General features: G+C 35.1%; 2 protein-coding genes across 6 annotated transcripts; both read right to left on the bottom strand.

Moving 5' to 3' along the window:
- Positions 1–1,466: 1,466 nt before the first annotated feature.
- LOC106054499 (post-GPI attachment to proteins factor 4-like) lies at positions 1,467–9,676 on the bottom strand. Of its 2 annotated transcripts, none has more exons than XM_056022597.1 (2): positions 9,608–9,676; positions 1,467–4,305 (listed from the first exon to the last, which is right to left on the bottom strand). In XM_056022597.1, the coding sequence occupies exon 2, from the start codon at positions 4,251–4,253 to the stop codon at positions 2,985–2,987; it is 1,269 nt and encodes a 422-aa protein (XP_055878572.1). In that variant the 5' UTR covers positions 4,254–4,305; positions 9,608–9,676; the 3' UTR covers positions 1,467–2,984. The 2 variants fall into 2 exon arrangements, with proteins under 2 accessions (XP_055878572.1, XP_013065838.2); XM_013210384.2 differs by lacking the exon at positions 9,608–9,676 and adding an exon at positions 5,045–5,171.
- Positions 9,677–9,819: 143 nt separating this feature from the next.
- On the bottom strand, positions 9,820–14,256 carry LOC106054509 (uncharacterized). 4 transcript variants are annotated; one of them, XM_056022600.1, is made up of 3 exons: positions 14,172–14,256; positions 11,918–12,133; positions 9,820–10,547 (listed from the first exon to the last, which is right to left on the bottom strand). In XM_056022600.1, exons 2-3 carry the CDS (start codon positions 12,078–12,080, stop codon positions 9,925–9,927), a joined length of 786 nt encoding a protein of 261 aa, XP_055878575.1. In that variant the 5' UTR covers positions 12,081–12,133; positions 14,172–14,256; the 3' UTR covers positions 9,820–9,924. The 4 variants fall into 4 exon arrangements, with proteins under 4 accessions (XP_055878575.1, XP_055878577.1, XP_055878576.1 ...); XM_056022602.1 differs by lacking the exon at positions 14,172–14,256 and adding an exon at positions 14,041–14,139 and having other exon boundaries at positions 11,918–12,115; XM_056022601.1 differs by lacking the exon at positions 14,172–14,256 and adding an exon at positions 13,891–13,987.
- Between the last annotated feature and the right edge of the window lie 256 nt (positions 14,257–14,512).

The following is a 14,512-nucleotide window of genomic DNA, read 5'->3' as shown; positions in this document are numbered from 1 at the left end:
TTTTTAAGTGAAAAATAAAATTAGTCTTACTTTTTAAAAAACTTATTCACTAATTTACCATGATAACTGAAGCGACCATATATTAATATTAACAAATGATGATTTTTCCTGATTATTTTGATGAATCTAGGCCTACTTGTAGTAAATTGGCTTGGCCAGCGTCAAAGAATGCCAGAAGGTCGACTTCCACAAGACATTCTGCATGGTGATCTAACAGAAAGCATGAGAGAGATTTAGTGAGAAAATATAAGCTTTGTAAATATGCTTAGTGTTATTGCATCCTAATGATAGAATAAACTTTGGAACCAAACAGAAACAGTTAGGTGATCTGGTGAGGATGAAGATAGGGAGATAGGCCCGTCTCAGTTCATCATGTTTTGAAAGATAGGCTACACGAGGAGCTAAAAATAGCTATTGTTTTACTTCAAGTCTGTTTCTGTGGCATAGCAGGCCTTTGTCTCGAGGGACGATCTTTTCCCTTAGCAACTTCTTGTGCACCGTTGCATTTTCACCCTTCTAGTGGGCCTACTGTGCATATTTACAAAGCTTATATTTCCTCACAACATCTGTCTGTCTGTCTGGGTGGATTCTTTTGCACTTGTTTCTCCCCGACTTCCCACTCTCGGATCAAGTTGAAATTTTTACAGTTATTCACAATATATACAAAGGGGAGATAAACATGCACTATTGAGATATTGCAGTAATTAAATGATTGTCTCCCTTCGATCACTATAAGTTTTTTTTTTCTTTTCCTTATTTCGCTTGTTTTCAAAGAGATCAAGAAAACATATGCTAAAATGAAACATTATTTTGTTATGTTGTTTATTTACGACAATTAAGGACACAGTCACTGCCGCCACAAAAAGTGAACAGATCAAGGTGGATTCTTTTTATGCCTGGAAGAAGAAATTTATCTCATCAGTTAACATCATGTTATTAATCACCTGACTAGTTAGCTGTGCTTACTTGACTTTAAACAATCTTGTAGCCATTTGATAGGCCTGATTTTAGTTGGAGGCGTCCTCTTATTTATTAGTTATTCTCTAAGCAGAGACGCATAAAAATCTAATTATCATCAAAACTGTAATCTTTTGGCTTATATTTATATTATTATTTTATAACTTTAATCTGTAAAAAAATATATATATATACTGGATATGCTGTGATCAACCATCATGCCTCTTTAAAATTCCAAAAGCAGATTAGAAAAAGATTGGGAGGGCTATGGAGTTTGAATCCCTGGTGGATTGTTCAAGGCATGATGAGCCAAGATATTCTTCTTTCTAGGCCACGCATAACTTGTGCTACAAAACCGCTTATATATAGGTTTTGACTTGGGTGGATTGCTGACGAGCTGTTCCAAGCCCCAGTTCAGTCCATTGCCAACAGAAAGACAAAAGCATCTATACTATACTCTCACAGCACTCTCCCCCTCTCTCTCTTAAAGAAGGGAAACAAATCTTGAATAACAATAATAACATTGTATAACTTTAATACATAATAAATAAGGTCGATCCTCGGATCAATAAAACAACAAAACTAATCACAAAGTAAACTACCAACACGTCCAACCTTGAACTTCCGAACACGCTCTGCACTCCATCGCCTCAAATTCAGCTAACTTAAAATTAACTTAACTACGTTCAAATTCACTTAATTAAATCAAAATTCACTTAACTATATCAAAATTCACTTAACTAAATCAAAATTCTCTTAATTACATCAAAATTCATTTATCTCCCATACTACCCCAGTGAACTTATTTTCCAGGATCTCACCCCCTCAGGGTGAACTGCCTTACAACTGGAGTAAGGTAAAAACTCCAAAATTTAGCCCAACCTTAACAATAAACAGACATGGTTTGTGACTAAAGGACTAAGTTCTAAATAATAGTACAGATTAGTACTTAGATGTTCTGTCTACAACTCATATCACACACCATATTACCTCAAATCAATAAACTAAGACCAGGAGGCGCGGCGGTTAAGCGGTAAAGCGCTTGGCTTCTGAACCGGGGGTCGCAGGTTTGAACCTCTGTGAAGACTGGGATTTTTAATTTCGAGATCTTTGGGCCATTCTGAGTCCACCCAGCTCCTGGTCCTTTTCATGTTTCCTGATCAAGGGCTGATGTTGATATAGTCTGACCGGGTAAGAACCAAGTAACAATGAAGATTACATATATGAACCAAAAAAAAAAAGAAACATTTTTCAACCTAAATATAATTCAATGTTTAGAAATAGTAGTCAATCCAAAAAGGCTCAATAAAAAAATAGCCATGGAAAATACACTTCATAATAGTATGAAAACAATGTATTTACTATCATAGTAAACAATCCCAAAACTCAATTTCCAAGAAGCCAAAATATGATACACCATATCCTCTTCACAACCAATGTATATACCTTTACTTCAACAAACTGGGAAGATCTAAATAATAAAATATGACATAAGTCAAAACAAAATGTGACTGCATGTTGGAATTGATCAATAAACAGACAATAAGTCAAATTGTAAGGTCATCCTGAAGAAATGTAAAAATATAGATTAAACTTATGTGGCCTGCTGAGATTATTCAAGGCAATGTGATCTAAGTGGCATTAACTGCTTGGCTACCTATCAAAGGGGCTTGAATTCTAATCCTGGCACAGAAATCTTCTCCCAGATATAATATACTCTCACATATCAACAAAAGAGCATTAAAGTGGCATAAGGAAAAAACAACAAAGACATTTTTTAAATGTCTGAATAACAGAATCTGCATGATCTAGTGTATGCATGACCTAGTGTTAATAGCATTGTAGTTCTTAAGTTCTACATTTATATTTATAAAGCAATACAAGTAAATGTTTTATCATAAAACATAGTAAACATTTACATTTTGTTTTTTAAAAACTATTCAGTTAGATTAAATATTGGTACACAGAGCTTAAAGACTAGTAGATAACAATATACATAACAAGTAGTATATTTAAATACAAATTTATTAAATGAATTCTTCAGGATGTTTTTGGACCTGATTTAATGTTGTATACAAACCTGTGTGAAAGAAAAGATTGGGCTCCACTTGTAAAGTCCTGATGGAATTACGGTAAGAGAAATCCCAGATGGCAAGATCTGTATGTTCATTACTGAGCGGATTCACAAGATACTCAGCCATAGAGCTGACGATGGAAGGCTGATAAACCATTGCTTGTGTGCAGCAACCTTCAGAACTCTGCAGCCTGTAGAAATGTTTTGATAGTCGCCTTAACTCGTTGATATTTTGGCGGCCAACTAGCAGACAGGTCAGTAGCGTCACCAAAAATGCTGAGAGTAATACACTGTTCAAGCCTGGCAAAGTAGCTGATCGGAATGAATGAAGATAATGGTATACACCAGCTACAGCTGTGACAAGAATGCAACAACACAAGAGATCTAGTATTTTAGTGAACTCAAAACCGAATCCTTGCCACTTTGAAGGAAAGTAAAGTTTTAAAAATCCAAATTCATGTTTCTGGTTAAAAGGTAAATTTAGTCTAAAAGTTATTAGATGCTCTATAACAGATGGGAAATCTTTATGGGGTATTGTATCTTCCTCCAATAGCAGAATAAAGCGTGGATTCAAAGCAGCAGCAGATAACAAACAAAAAGCATAGTCAAACGACTCCTTCCTGTATTTTGTACTATGTGTGGTGAGATCAATAAATCCGGTGTTGGTCTTTGGTATGGTCAATGTTGGGATATTAAGAGAATTTTTTCCAAATCGTTCTGTGTAAGGGACAAACTTATAGAGATCTACAGCATCAAAATGTGTACTTGGAAAGGCATCAACGTTACAAATAAAAAGAAAACTGGTGTTAAAAAAACGATGGCTTTTTAAAATGCTATCCATATGTGCTACAGACGGAGGAAGATAACCCAAGCTTTCAAGAAAATTAGTTTCTTTAGTCCGCTTTATGGTGATAATGCCTACAGCAAACAAAATGTTAACCTGGCTGATTCTATTTGAGTAAATTCTGGAAGACAATTCTGGGTTTTGAGTCTGAAAATATTGTTTGGCTGCTCTGAGTCGTCCATCTGTTGCTGCTTCAACTTGGTCAAAGAGAGACTCATAGCTGTGAACTACGGTGAAAATCTTGGAAAAGGGCAAGAAAAAGCACAAAAAGCAAAGCACAGCGAAGTATATGCACACAGACATCAGCCACTTCCATAAATTTTTGTTCAGCCCATCACTGAAGAAAGCAATTTGTTTCATCAATTTTCTTTCATTCATAACTAATCCAAGAAGGGAAAAAGTCTGTTTCACACTTCAAAATGAGAATTTTCTGAAAGAAAATCAAACAAAAAGAAATAAGAGAACAAAGAAGACACATTAAATGGAAAAAAAGTATGTGTTACATGTAACGTAAAGTTTCCCCTTTCGATTTGTAAGGGAAATGATATATAGAGAACATCTTTTTCTTTTGCCAACAGTAAACAAGTAGGGTGTCAGGTACTCATTAAAGCTGGGTGCCCTAAAATCCAGAAATTCAAAAATCCCAGTCTTCACCAAGATTTGAACCCAAAGGAATGATGATGATGATGATGATGATGAGTGAGTTGAGCAACTGACGAGAAAAAAAAAAAGAGACAAGAAAATGAGTCCTCCGTAAGGGCAAGCTACAGAGTTGCTCAAATTATGGATAAAACGGATGAAACCGATCTTACGTAATCGTCTTAAGTGTGTACGTTGGCCTGATAGTGCTACGGGTTTCTAATAAAACTTTTTAAAATCGTTAATTATCTTTTCCATTTCTTTTATCTATACGATGATCATGATGTGGCCCGCGACACGAGTGTCGGAAATTAAAATGGCCCGCCGGCCGAAAAAGGTTGGGCATCACTGATCTAGATCTTTAACATTATCTACTCACTCCCTAGACCTAGTTCTCTATGTTACAATCATTTACGACAGAATAGCTGAGACTCAGTCAATATAGGCTAGGTTATTAGGTAGCCCGTGTACTACTATTCAATCTGTTGACGTGTTTTAGACAGTCATTCTAGATCTAATTACCGTATTACCCATTTCTAACCTGCCAGCTGTGGGAGGTTTGGGCTATGATGTATATCTAGATCTAGTTAGGATATAGGATTAATAATCTTAAAATCTGAAACAAAACAACAAACGTCTAAGTCTACATTTCAATAACATAGAATCTAAGCAGAACCAATTCGAATACAAAAAATACTTTACATTAGATGGTAAAATTTTATCTCCAATAAATGAAGATCGGGCTTTTCCTGTTGGCTGAGAATAGATCTAGTACGGACGCCTATTCTCAGTCCAAAAACGATAGAAAATATTAGCATTGTTGTGGTTGAAAAGCTGCGCTTTGGAATGTCGTCACAATGACCCAGATACGAACGAAAGCCCGCTACCATTTCCTGCCGAAATATAAATGGAGTTTGAAGCTTCTACTGCTGAAACAAATTATGCAGATCTATAAATTCCGTCTGGACCTGACTATGTTTCGCCATTTTTTCTTCACCCTTGTCTCTTAATAATCTCATGCATGAATAAATACAAAAGTGAAGCTGAGATCTGAAAGATGAATGCTGCATACATATTACATATATAAAGGCAGCACTAGGGAGACAATTATGAATTAAATATAACGGAATAAGGGACTTCACTGACCAGGATGGAGGCGCGGTGGATGAGCGATAAGCGCTTGGCTTCCGAACCGGGGGACCCAGATTCGTATTATGAGATTTTTAATTTCGGGATCTTTGGGTGCCTCTGAGTCCATCCAGCTCTAATACGGGTAGGCCTACCTGACATTTATTGGGGGGAAAGTAAAAGTGGTTGGTCGTTGTGCTCGCCACATGGCACCCTAGTTAACCGTCGACCACAGAAACAGATTACCCTTACATCATCTGCCCTATAGATCACAAGGTCTGAAAGGGGAACTTAACTGACCTGGGCACGAACCAGTGGTCCTCCGATACAACTCCTCCTAGCAACAAGTCACATGCCCTAGCGCTGGACTTAGCTTCACGTTTGAATTTACATTTACAGCTTACTTGTCTTCTCACTGCACCTTTTGTGTGTTGTGTATTAAGATTGCGACTTAATATATTTTTTATTACAAAATGACGTTTCGTATAGCCTTAATGTTTATTTAGGCCATAGAGATGTAGAAATAGGCCTACAATTAGGCCTACTTTAAGTAAACTCAACTTTGCTCTCATGCGTTCAGTTTTATGCATATCACATGCAATCAAGTTGTGGGCCGAATCGTATTGTAATGCCCTGGCCGATTTTGACACGCTGTCCGCCCCTGCAAACAGGGGTTTTATTTGAGCTACACATCTTTCAATAGAATTAGTTCATTACATTATTTTCATTTAACTACAAGAGTAGGCCTTAAAGTGTAACACTTGATGGCTGCCTGATCATGTCTTATGTGCTCTGGAGTCAGGGGCGGACTGGCTATATGGGCGTTTGGGCAAATGCCCGGTGGGCCGGTACCCAAATGGGCCGATAGGGCCACCGAAAAGGCCTGATCGAAGTCACTATGGCACATATCAAGTTGTTGAAGGTTTTATAATATTCTTATTATATTATTATTTGTATAAAAGGTCCTCTGAGCATCGTGTTTAAACAAAAATCTTTCACAGACATTGCAGTGTAATACTCTTTTAATCTAACACATTTCCCGAAAATAAAATGTAGAATGTAGACAGTGTTACTAGTAGGCTTCATCTTTTTAGGGCCTACATAATTGCTGATTTAAAAAGACTCTATATTGCTTATAAAGATATAGAGTTCACTGTATGCATGCATATCGATACATTATCAAACTTAACAATGATTTTTAAGGACCGATACACCTAGAAATGGATGCCCATCACATGATAGAGAATTTGTGGGTCGAATTTTATAGAAATGCCCGGGCCGATTTTGACACCCAGTCCGCCCCTGTCTGGAGTGTCATCTTGATGGTCCCGGGTTCGAACTTTGCCCCCCCCCCCCCGCTCACTCCTCCGCCACCCGGACGTCATTTGGAATGTTTGGGCCATAAACTTATATAGGGTCTATATATTATATATAAGTCTATGGTTTGGGCTATTTTGAAATAGGCCTAACACCCAAAATATGTAAAACAAAAAAAAAAATATATATATATTTGACAAGGAAGTAGGCTATCATGGAAGATTCTTGATGTACGGTATCCACATTCTTAAATTTGACGTTAAATGTATCCACATTCACGGAACAAGAGAAATCCCTCATCAACGAACTACTCACAGATCGTTTACACTTGTGTGCAAATCAATTTCTTCTGAATGGCTTTACCGTCCGCCTTCAATGTGAAACACTTCAAGTGTTAATGTTCCGTGATACCTTTTAGCACATTCTTGATACCGGTATGTATTTCTATGGCAGAAACGTGTAGAAACGTTATTTCTCAAGCTGTTTATGAATCTTACAGCATTAACACTAACTCAAAAGGTCTAGCTGATGATTTCAACCCCGTCTCCCCTTTTCAATTCATTAATACATACTGGGAGAGTAATTACAAGACATAACTCTTTGCTACCATCTCCACAGTAGCCATCGTCTTTACATTCCACGAGTCATAGTTCTACTCCATCATTTCGTTACGTCAATTGTTAATGCCAACTTCAGTAAGTCAACGTCTAATAGCATTATCGTTTGAAGACACCACGTCACTGTTGGGTGATGGCATAGAGAGACACTAAATTATTCAAAGAAGTTGAAGGCGCTCGTGTATATGCAGGGAAAGGGTTAACATTTAACAAAAAGAAATTTGGTTTTAAGTGGACACTGAGTTAGTGGAGGAGGAAATGGAGTTGGGAATGTTTCCTCATGAAAGTTATCATGAGATTCAGATAAGTATGCTTCACTCTTTCTCTCCTAACTAACGATACCATCGTTGATTTAACCCCATTAAATTCAATCAATTTTTGTTTTTAACTTTATTTTTGTGTTTTGTGAAAAGAGCTTGCATTCTCCTATAATTCTATACCAAAAGTAAGGTTTTCTGATTACAAACAAAAATGTTATTGAAGTTTTACCATAACAGGGTAGAATGTACAAATGTCAAAAAAAGAACTATTCTGTCATAAACATATTCAACCCCACTGCACTAAAAAAAAATCTGAAAAAAAAAATTCTTTTTAAATTAGATAACTTTTGATTTCCATGAATACAATTATGCCTTTTTTTTGTTTTAAGTCATACTAGTTAATAAAAAAAAGATAAATTAATTTGATTTCCTTGGTTATTTTATGGCAACCCATTCCGTATTAGTAAGTTTAGAAGTTAGAATTATAACAAAAATTAATAATTTTTCCTTTTCTGTTTCAAATTTAATGGTGTCAATTTTACTTGCTGTGGATTAGCCAATGTGATAAATGATAAAGCTTTAATTTTGGAAGCATGAATAGAATGTTTAAACCTTTTATTTATTTTTAGACTGTGGATACCAGACAGAATGATAGCTGGTGTCAGCATGAACAAATATTAATAGCATTGTAGTTTTTAAAACATTAATATCGTATAGTACCGGTATTTTAGAATAAAGCTTTATATTTATTAATATGCTTTGTTGTTTTTTTTCCAAGTTAAAAAAAAATGAAAAGTTTTATTTCTAACCATAAATGCAACAATAAAGGACTTCATATACTCTATTTGAAATATTTTATCCACATCTACCTTCTATAATGGAGAGTGGTGGATGAGTGGTACAATGCTTGGCATCCAAACCGAGGGCCTCAACCTCAAGTACTGGAATTATACACAGTTCTAAAGGGTACCTGACATCAGTTGGGTAAAGAAAAGGTGGTTAGCTGTTGTGCTGGACCCATGACATCCTTGTTAACACTCAGCCATAGAAACAGATGACATCACATGACTAGTATTTTTTTATTTTTTTTGTTTACAAAACTTCTATCAACTCACTCTGGTAAAAAGTTTGAACATGTTTTTCTCCCATCCTCGGATCAAGCTAAGACTTTGCACAACTGTCATTGAACCTGACAAGACATGAATCAATAAAACAAAATTAACCAATTAGTTGTTGGTGATTAATAATCTAGTTTGATATCAAAATGAGGGTAATAAATGCTACTTAATGAGAGATGTGTTTTATATATGGACTTAATCCCCTTACTACATTTTGACACTTTTTTTCTCCCACTTCCCATTCTCAGATCAAGTGGAAATTTTGCATAATTATTCATACTTGATTTCAATACACGAATCAATCCAAAAATTAACCAATTAGTTAATCATTAAGTACTAATTAATTAATTTTGTTTTATATAGCAGAAAGGGTTAGGCTTAACCCTGTAACTTTCAGATAGATAACTGTAATTAGCAGTTCTTTCCCTAAAATAAGCTTTGTTTTTTTAAAGTATCCTTTTTTTCTATTGCTTATTTCTTTTTTTCCTTCTGGAAAGTTTATTGATTGAATTTAAAATTATAAACTTATAATGCCTGAACATTTTAACATGTTGGATCACTAAATTCTAAATCTGAATTATGTACACACAAAAATAGTTATGTATGTATGTTCCAATGGATTCCATATTATGGTAGGATATATGTTTCAGTACCTTAGGTTTAGGCTGAAATAGGAGCTGGGCTGGTTATTCAATGGCTCATCAAATGGATTTGACCTCATATATTTTTTTATGGTTATTTAAACAATCAAACACAAATGGCATCTCTAGCATTGAATACATCACTTTGACAGCAAAGCCCTTGTCTATAAGCCACAAAACACACAAAAATTATTTTTTTATAGATATTCTGTTTCTTTTCAAAATTCAAAGACCTGCAAGAAGTTTAAAGAGAATCATTCAAATAGCATTATTTCATATCAGTTGTCCAAAACACAAATAATGTCACTAGGACTTAAAGGCCCCGTCAGTCAAGAAACACAAGTATTGCTGCTAGACGACTGTGAATTCATGTCTTCAAAGTTAGCCCAGTTTTCACCTGATTCTTGTTCAGGTAAGCTAGACACTGATTCTTGTTCAGGTAAGCTAGACACTGATTCTTGTTCAGGTAAGCTAGACACTGATTCTTGCTCAGGTAAACTAGACACTGATTCTTGTTCAGGCAAACTAGACACTGAGTCTTGCTGCTGATCCTTCACAACATTTACGCCCTGCGGAATATTGCACAAAGTCTCTTGACAGTTTTGTGGTGGCAGAGAGTCCAAAGAAACATTTTGTTTTTTTGAATTAGAAGATTCACAGCTACTAGACAAATCTTCAAAGATTTTCCCCAAAACATCTTCCTGTAAAAGTTGCAGCAACTCTTCAGCACTTAAAGGCTGTCTTTCAGGATAGAGTTTTCTTTGTAAATAGCTCAGTGGATTAAGAGACTCTTCAGAAATTGCATTCATAGTCAATGGACTACTTAGTCCCGCTGCAGAATCATCCACGTAACGTTTCATCTGATCATCATGAAACAACGTCAAAGAAGATATGATGTCTTTAGAAGAGGGATCTTTATTTTTCACCCTTGTTAATTTTTGCAATTTGGATTCTGAAAAGGAAGAAAAAAGTACAAATTCTATTAAACAAGCATTAATAGATGTAAAATGTAACTATTAGTCCAATTTACAAAGAGTCCAGTTTAATAAGCCTGGTCATGCGGTAAGAGTGCTGGACTGTTGTTCGGTTGTCTTGATGGTTCAGGGTTCATACCCTATCCGCTGCCTTCCCCTATCGTCCTGCAGGAGGCTTAGATTAGGAAGTAAATTATCTTCAACTCAGAAATAACACCCCTAGCATGTAAAACATTTACTTATAGGTCTACAGAATTGGGGTCTTAGCACATAATAGATATTTGTAATGAAGCCTAAGCATCATTTATCCCTTACTAAAGCAATAGGATCCCTTTGTTTTAGTTGGCTACCAAGCTAGGGAGGAAAACAAATGAGTGTAACAAGCTCTGCAGTAGTTGTTTTACATGGATTCTTAAGATGCATAGGGGAAAGATTAAAGTCTTTGTCCTGATCACCTGTTTCTACAGTCGGACAGACTTCACAACATTCAAGAACATTTAGACCTATCGGTTCAAAAACTTTTTTAGATTAGTTTGTCAGTTTAGCTGTCAATATTATGTTTGTAATGTTATAACAGTGCCTTGAGCCTACATCATGTTTGTTACCAGCGCTCTATAATTTAAATTATTATTTGTCTTAGTTCAGACAGCTATATGACCTCGTAAAATTTTACTTAACCCAACAAATATCACATTACTCCTTATAAATAAGTGATCTCAGGACATTTTAAAATTTAAACAACACAGTTTTTAGCTTAACCCCCTTGGATTAGCAGTCGTATACATTACCCCTCTGCTACCACAAGCAATGTCTAAGGAAACTGATATTGCTGGCTCGTCATCAGATTTTTGCATTGGATTATGAACAAATTAAATTCTATGCTAGGAAATTGTGAAAAAGAAATTAGGTTTTAAAAAAAAATTTCTTTACTTAACAAAAGTACTTTATAAAAAAAAAATAATAAAATTTGAAAAAAAAATTTCTTTAGGATGAAAAAAAATAACATTACAACAATCATTTGGTCAAATAAAATGTTTAAAAATCGAATACTTTTATGCATTTAGTATTAACCAGGAGGAGCACATACACTATTTTAAGAGCTTTTACTTTAACAAGATTGCCATAACTCTTCAAAATTCGAAGATACCTGTAATTTATTAAATTAAATGATATAAAGAAATTCTAGAATATCAAGACTTTTTAGGTTGTTTATTTCCAGGATAGATTTGTGCTTTTAAAATTTATCATTTTTATTCATCCAATCAAATGGAAACTCAGTGTAACTACAATTGACCACCTCAGCGTAACTACAGTAACAACAACAGAAAAAATGTGGGTTTCAACTTACCAAGTGATTTGATATATCTTTCAGAGTCTAACTTTTGATGTAATGGATCTTCAAAAGAAAATCCAAGAGAAAAATTGCATTCTACTGGATTTGGTTGGCTTGCCACTTCTGGTAAAGGAGCCCATGGGTCATTGTTACGTTTCTGTCCCTCCATAGTTTTCATGTTAACTCAGAAATCAGCTGACTATACTAACTCATCTTATTCAACAATTATAGCTGGAGAGAAAAAAAAAGGTCTATTACCATATAATAAAACAACATAATGACAAGATCAAATTTCTTAATATATTTATATTATTGTATTTGTAGTACAGATTCATAAGTATCTTTTTGACGAGATTAAAGTAGGAGGGTGTAAAAGATGTGAGTTTGAGTTTTTGGCACATCGGCACAATTTAGGCCATGTCGTGCCCATAATCTGTAAAAGATGTAAAATGTTTGTTTGTAAAATGTTTTACATATTTCGGATGTTCCTTCAGAGTTGAAGATAGTTTACTTCCTAGTCCAAACCTCCCGCAGGACGACGGGGGATGGGAGCGGGCAGGGTTTGAACCCTCGACCGTCGATAAATCCGAACGACAGTCTAGCGCGCAAACCGCACGACCAGGCAGCCATCCCCCAGGTAGAACTATAAAGATCCAATCAGGTGTCTTTTTGCCTTCATTGGCAAAGAAGAAAGCAGCTGGCAATAGATGGCTTCTGAAAGAGACAGCTCTCCAAAAAGTACACACATTTGAGACCCAAGGAAGGGCCAGATGACATAAAGAAAATCTGACTAGACCCTCTGCGAAAAACGGCTTTGTTTGTACTAGATGTGGGAAAATATGCATGGCGCAAAAGAGTTTGTATGGCCATGTGAAATACAGCACAATTACAAAATAGGAGATGAAGCCTAATTAATAAATTATAGTTATTGTAACTACGTATAATATAATATTAATAGATATATAATCTATAGTGATTATAGAATATAGAACTACAGTAGATCTAGGCTCTAGATATATAATATAATAGACTAACAGATAGAATGATAGATCTAGACTAGTATTAGTACTAAAAGTAATACTATATATATTTATTATAAATTATAAATCTACTATACTCTATGTCTCGATATATTTCTCGATTCTAGTCTATATAATAGTGACTTGCGCTGGAATTCGGATTTAAGTGAGGAGGATTCGCGCAACACATCGACCTCAGTCTCTCGCCCTAAAGCCCATCATTTCCCAGAAGCAAGATTTGGTCAAGACGTCCGGGGATGAGTTAGGGTGCAGTGGATGACCAGAGACTTTCTGTGTGTCTTGTCTATATAATAAATTTATATAGAATCTATAGATTCTAGATTTAAATCTTAGTCGTCTTAGATTTAGATCAAAAGACATAGATAGAGAGTCTAGACTGACTAGATATGTTAAGACTAAGTCGTCTAAGTAATCTATAGATATATAATAGAGAGAGAGATGTAGCAATGAAAATGTAGTAAATATAAATAATAAACAATAAAACATAGATTATAGATATAGATCAGTAGGTCTAGATTTAGGATTACAGATCATCAAAGTTCTGAATGGGAATCTTATTCTAACACTCTCTCTCAATATCATGAAGTCTATGTAGATTTAGTATGTTCTATCACCTTATGAGTATGAGTCGACTTTAGACAGTTTAGACTGACTAGCTTAGACCTTAGTAATACTATAGTATTACTAGAGACTAGAGTTAGAGTATTCATACTCATAGGCTATGATAGGACATTTATAGACATTTAAAGAGTGTTAGAATAAGATTCCCATTCAGAAGTTGTCAGAACTTTGATGATCTGTAAGCCTAAGCCTAAGTCAGTATAAGTATAAGTCATAATAAGTTTAAGTCCTAAGCCTAAGTCAACTAAGTCTAACTAGAGCAGAGTAGTAGATCTAACTCTAAGTGACACTGACTCACTGACAGTCACGAGTCAGTTAGTGAGTTACCAGTGAGTAGTCTGAGTTGTGAGTAGACTAGTCACTTAGACTTAGACTCTTAGAGTCACTAGTGACTAGTCGTAGACACCCTCTAAAATTAAAATGACCAAGTCAAGGCGACTCAGTCAAGGCCTAAGGCAAATGACTAAAAAAGTCTACAGAATCTGCTACAGCTACAGTCCAGTCAGTAAATTTTATAGATCTAGAATCAGTAATTGAGAATGGTAATTTCTTCTTGAGATGTTGAGTCTAGATCATTATAATCATAGTTTAAGACTTAGTTTATTTACTAAATAGTTTATGAGTCTATCAACAGAGGGAGATCTAGATCTATATAGGTCTGTGATACAGTCTGAACGTTACACTTCCTGGTCAGGTTTTTGTCTTGTGTACTTTTTAGATTTAAAATGAAAAACATTATTTTCAATCTAAAAACATTTTTTTTTTGTTGAACGCAGCTAATGTAACCACACAACATAAAGCTGTTGTATGCTTCATACTTTATTTTGTATATTTTATATTCAAAAGAAAATACATATCTCGATGAATAGGTTGTTTTGGTAGCCGAAGTGAATTACTATTAGCATGCATAGGTGGGGAGAATATCAAACAAATAAAAATGATGTAAAAC

The sequence above is a fragment of the Biomphalaria glabrata genome, chromosome 3, assembly GCF_947242115.1.
Source record: "Biomphalaria glabrata chromosome 3, xgBioGlab47.1, whole genome shotgun sequence".
NCBI lineage: Eukaryota > Metazoa > Mollusca > Gastropoda > Planorbidae > Biomphalaria > Biomphalaria glabrata.
This window is presented reverse-complemented; position numbering and strand designations above follow the sequence as displayed.